Here is a 6000-nt window from a genome sequence, read left to right as displayed (position 1 = left end):
CTTGTGTGTGCTTTTGGGCATTTATCTCTGACCAGGTGTGAGCAGGGCAGGGGAAGCATTGTGGAGTGCCAGCAGGGGGGTGCTTCCCCCTCTCAAAGCCTTCCAGCCTCGTGGGAGGGAAATGCAGCCAGCAGGATGTGCTGGGCTGCTGCTCTGGGATTTGTGTCAGTGTCTGGCTCGTTTCTGCTGGAAATTGCAAAATCTTTCCTGTGCAAGGAGCGGGAAGTTTTGCCTTTCGTGTCCATGTAGATTGTTGTGTATTTAAATGGGGAGAAGACTTAGGAGGCATGTGAAGCACAGGAACAAACCAGAGGAGGGGGCAGGAATCACATAGTTCAAAGCTGGTTTTTCACAGACTGCTATGCGGGAAGGAAGGGGCTGTTTATTTGTTTGTTTGTTTGCTTGCTTGCTTGTTTTATTTCTCCAACTCTTAATTCCACTTTATTCTGTCTGTGTTTACATATTTACATTAGGAGAGGAAAATCTGTCTTTTTTAGAGGAGGGGGGAAAGGAGGGCATGAGGGGAAAGGCAAGAGAAACTTTCTGAATGTGTATACTGAAAAATCAGTTATTTATTCTTTATAGCAAACACCTCAAAGAGCTATAGAGACAGAAAGTTGACATTATCTAGCAAATTTACCTCCTCTCTGCTTCTCCACCTCCCCCTTTCCCAAATGGGAGAAAATACCTATGTGAGATGAGAGGAGGGGGATCAGAGGAGTCCCTGGGACAGGGGCAGAGCTCACAGCTTTGCTGTGTGTGTCCAGCATTCCCAGATTCCATATTCTCCCAAATCCTCCTCGCCAGTGCCGGGGAGGAGAGCAGCTGGAGCGCAGGATGGAGCAGAGAGCCTAAAAAACTTCATTCTGCAGGGGGACCTCTAGTGTTTTCCTTTCTCCATGTCCTGGCAGAGTTCCTCCAAAGTACAAATACACACAGAGCTCCCATTGTTTGCAGCCCTTCACAAGCCCACTGATCCTAATATGGAATTCAGCAGGAAACCCATGATTTCCTGACACACAGCAAGCTGGAGAAAGAAAGGAAAAACTCCATTAAAAACCTCCAGACTCTCCTCCATGTGGAAATGAAATGGAAAATGGAGTGGATTTAACAGGAATCCCTGGATCCCGCGGCCGGGCTGGAGGAAGGAGGCGCGGACCGAAGCCGAGGGTTGCTGATGTTTTTTGAAGTCGCAATAAAGACTGCGAACGGCCGGGCAGGATGAGGATTTCCTGACTGGGACAAACAAAAAAAAAGGACAGATCACTCTTTTTTTTTATGGTATTCCTCTCCGTGTGTTTAATTTATTCACCTCGATGATCCTCTTGACTGATCTGGTAACTGTTAGAAGCGGCTGTGACAGCCTGGAAACATTAGTATGATTTCCTGAGTTTGAGATTTGCTGCTCTCCCCCCCCCCCCCCCCCCCCCAACCCCCTCCTTCTCCAAACTCAGGAAAAGTCAATACAATCGCACTTCATTTTTCCTTCATGTGCAATTGGAAGTCCTGGGAGCAGCAAGAGCAGCAGCAGCAAGAATGAACTGCAAGGAGGAAAATGACAACTGCACTGACGGGAGCAGGAGCAGCACCAAGAAGATGCTGAAATGTGTGGTGGTTGGGGATGGTGCAGTGGGGAAAACCTGCCTGCTGATGAGCTATGCCAATGATGCCTTCCCAGAGGAGTATGTCCCCACTGTGTTTGACCATTATGCAGGTAAGGAAGAGCTTTAAAAGAAATTTATTCGAGAGCTGCAGGACACCCAGGTGGGAGGTGGAGGAAGCTCGAGGAGAGGACAGTCCAAAAGGGATGCACGGGTTACTTCTTGCCCAGGAATGTCATTCAGGCCTGGATGCTTGCCAGGCTGCTTAGATGGCAGCTCGTAAAATTGGGGCAATGCAGGATTTATTCAGAGAACTTATCTGTTTGCTTCTGATTTTTGTCTTGTTTTTTGGCAAATAAGAAGCATTAGGGGTGCAGTTAAATCCTCTGTGTTTTGGGACAACAATTCAATTCAGCCCCTATCACTTTGTATTCTTGGATAGTTTTTTGAAGTTCTGAGCTTTGCAGTCTGCAGTTAAGAAACTATATATATATATATATATATATGAATGTATGCTATCACAAACTCATCCCTCTTGGCAAATGGTGCATAAATTACAATATTTATATCCTATTTAAGAAATAATCTTTGAGAATATATCCTGTTTAAGGAGTGATCTTTGAGAAAACCAGCATAGGCTTTTCCCAAGCTGTCAGTATATAACTCTCCTTTCAGAGACATTTGTTACTTCATCTATAAATAGATTTTAATACTACGACTTGAAGGTAGTGAAAAGCAGAAAAGGTGATTGATTTGAATCCCTCATAGTAGAGGAATTTGTAGTAGAAGAAAAATCACAAACATCATCAAGATCTTCAATGATATTCACTGCATGGCTGTGTAGAGCAGACCCACAGATTAAGAACAATATTCACAGGCCTCTTTCTGTAGCAATTACTGACTTTACCCAGCTGTGTCCAAAGTTATCACGCAGATGTTTCATAGGCTAAAACTGGTGTTCAAACATCTGCTCAAATTTTACTCTCCCAAATTCTGCTGTTTTTCTTCACACAGTGCTCCCTTGACTTAGGGGGGTTTTTTATGAGGTCCCTGACACACAGATTCTAGAAGCACTGCAAAACTCATTGCTTATCTTGCAGCAGCAGTTGGAGTTTCCCTCATTCTCTCCCCACCTCCTTAAAAACTGAATTTTCATGGCGTGGCTTATCATAGATTTGGTATTCTGTAATGGGAAAAATCCCTGTTTGCATTCTGGCTCTGTGTCAGGTTTAGCAGATGAACTGGCCAAACAAGAAAGCTGTGTAATTGCAGAATCTGATCCATGGAAATGTGAAGACCTTTTCCTCCACAAGAGTGGGCAGCATCACTTCTAATGCAAGCAGCTATCTCTTTTCTCTGCCCTTTCCACCAGACAGACTGAGTGATCACTGTAGAAAAAAAAAAACATTTCCACAGATAAGATATACAACAGAATATTGCCTGGTGGAAATACATGTTTCCATGAGCCAAAATCCCTAAGGGCTGCCTTATATTGCAACAGCACCCACTTTCCTATGATAACTTCAGATCTGCTCATCCCTTACAAAATGCTGATCCCAGCAACCACTGCCCTCTCCCACCCTCTTCCATGCCCTGCAAATGCCTCTGCCTATGGAAAAAGCCACAGCTGGTGCCAGACCATGTGGGCATCAGTCCTGGTGGGTTTGGTGTGAGCTGGGGGCTGTACACACACAAGGATAGTGTGTGTGCCAGGCAGGCTGGCACTTGTGGGGGCACCACTCTGAGTTTCTCCTTCCTAACCAGCCCAAGTGACTCTCACTGATTTGCTTTGATTCCCTTTCCTCTGTCAGGAGTGTTGGAAATTGGGCTCAAAAATTACTGAGGGATACAAGTGCTGAGAGAAGGGTGGGAAGATGGAGCAGAATAATCCTGATTTCCTTGGGGTAAAAGGAATATGCAGGCACTGTTAAATCAAGCCTCATTTTCAGCGTTTGAAGATTTAGCCTCTAAAATATCTCCAGCTATTTTTATCTGCCTTCTTTACTACCATAGTACATAAATATAAAAGTATTTTCAATGAGAAAACTCATAAAGATAAGGGGAAAAATAGCTTTGTATATTAACATGCTGTTCTCAGTCAATCCCTGTCCAGTGACAGTGATCAAAACCAGCATTGATCACAAATGGAATTTCAGTTTCTTGAGGAATCCCATAATTTATTAAACCAATTTCACTACAAAATTACACACAAAATCAAGCAGTAGGAATTACTTCTAGAGCAGAATGCTGGAAAAAAATCCCACTAATAAAAGTATTACATGGCATAAAGTACAACACAGCCTATTGAAAATACTGTGGGTATTGACTGAGCAAAGAACTCACTTGGGAGTTACCCCTGAGCTTACAGTTCTTAGGATCTTCCAATGGATTTTCCACATCCATCTGTGTGGCAGCCCATGGTGCAGGGGAGAGGTGACACAGAGGTACCATGGGCATGGTGACAGCACAGCAGAACAGCACATGGGAAAGGGTGTAGGAGACTCTGGAAAATCACATTTAAATTCACCCCAGGGAACTGGCTTGTCTACCCCTGTCCTTGCCACTGCTGAAACCACCTGTTTCAGTTTTCCCAAACAAGCTGAAAACTTCAGATTCAATGGTTCATTTCTGTGCTGGAAATGCTCATAAGCAATTAATTGCTGCAGATTTTTGCAAAGCTTCACTTTCCATGGAAGGTTTTCCACCAGCAGTGGTGTGTTAGCCAGGGCTTCCTCCTGCCTCACCAGGTCACAGCCTGGGGCATTTACCAGTTTACTTCTTTCCAGTGGAAAATGTAGGGGGTGGGGAGGGGAAGCATTAAAACCCAAGGATTCCAGTGGTGATCTCAGAGTTTCTCACTGCCACGACTCCAGCGACTCGGGGGGAGACAGTGATGCTCTCCAGCCCAGCTTTGGGAAAAGCTCCAGCTGCACCAGTGCTGTGGCCAAGGCTTTAACTGTTCATGGCCCTGAAGCACCAGCTCTGTGCTCTTGCCCTGCTGCAGCTCATCTCCTTGGCTCCTGCAGCTGGAGCAGGTGGATGTAGAGACAGGAGTGCAAAGAGGAAGCAAAAAGCTGAGTTCCTGCAGTGTTAAATCTACATGGTGCTTATTCAGTGCCTTTCACATGAAAAAGCTTGAAACCACTTTATAAATATTGGGCCCCAACCTGCCTCTGATGAAATCCAAGGCAGCAGCTGAGTGTTATCCAGGGAAGCAGCAGATATTCCTGCAGATACTCACATCTACAACTCATATGCAGCAGTGCCTGGCACAAAAAGCTCTTGGTGGCTCAGCACGTGTGCAGCTGCACTGTACAGAAGTCCAGACCAGTTATTAGCTCCACACTAGTAATATTCTGCCACAGATTTCACCCACAGTCCACAAAACCAAATTTCTTCAGGGCCTGTTGCCAGAGTTGGGATGTGACTGGTGTGGAGTAGGATCAGAGCAATGCCAGACAGATGGGGAGGGCAAATTTGTTACTTGGATATGAAAATGGTTTCTTTCATTGGATGCATGGAATTTTATGAGTCTGGTTATTTCTCAAGGCATTTCCAAGAGGTTTTGCTAGAGGCCAAAAGCAGGTTTCCTTGCTCTGGTGAATTTCCAAGTCCCTCACTAGAAGTTTTTAGCCACAAGGCACAGGGCTGTTTCCAAGGCAGGCTCACCAAAGTGCTGTCCCAGTGACAAACAGGATATTGCTGGCAATAACTGTAACAATAGGGACTGTTTGGATAGTGAGTAGATGCTTTGACATGCTGGTTCCACTCCATCCTTTGAACATCAAATGCTGGTTTTCCATGAGCAAAGGTGCCTCAGCCAGGGTGACTTTTATTGTTCCTATCTATGTAAGGTTACAAATGTTTATTTAGGGTTGAGGTTGAAACAACTAAAAAAAATCAATTCAACTACTAACAGAGTTGGCTTAATAGTACCAAAATTTGCTGGCTTGCTCTGTGAAATGCATAAGAAAAATGTGTGTTGTTACTTAGGAAGCCACTGACATCCCATTTTATACTCATGAAGTTTAAAAACATAGCAATTTTTAGCATGAAATTTATTTACCCTAAAATTTCTATTCAGACTTTCTGGAGAAGTGATCAATGCCCCAAGGCTGTCTGTGTTTAATAAGCATTTGTATAATGCCCTTAATGATGTGCTGTGAGTTTTGGTCAGCCCTGAAATGGTCGAGTAGTTGGGCTGGATGATGGCTGTGGGCTCCATCCAACTGAAACTGCTCTGTTCCATTTATTCCAAAAGTGCATTTCTTGTAAGGAAAAAAAGAACTCTCCATGCTTAAGGAGCAGTAACCATGGCATGGAGCTAACTTGGCCCACTGTGCAGACAAGGGTGATTGGACTCATTAGGTGGCTGAAGTCTGAGGAAAAGAAGGTTGTG

The 6000-nt window shown here is 44.5% G+C and overlaps 1 protein-coding gene across 1 annotated transcript in view; it reads left to right on the top strand.

The window, feature by feature from the left end:
- The first annotated feature begins 937 nt into the window (after window positions 1-937).
- The window catches only part of RHOJ (ras homolog family member J), a 53223-nt gene continuing 48160 nt past the window's right edge, over window positions 938-6000 (top strand). The window contains exons 1-2 of the mRNA XM_079308290.1: window positions 938-1337; window positions 1505-1714. Coding sequence (XP_079164416.1) covers window positions 1537-1714 — 178 coding nt within the window. The 5' untranslated portion in view covers window positions 938-1337; window positions 1505-1536. The remainder of the gene's footprint in view (window positions 1338-1504; window positions 1715-6000) is intronic.

Source organism: Erithacus rubecula (genome assembly GCF_903797595.1).
Source record: "Erithacus rubecula genome assembly, chromosome: 6".
Classification (NCBI taxonomy): Eukaryota; Metazoa; Chordata; class Aves; order Passeriformes; family Muscicapidae; genus Erithacus; species Erithacus rubecula.
This window is presented reverse-complemented; position numbering and strand designations above follow the sequence as displayed.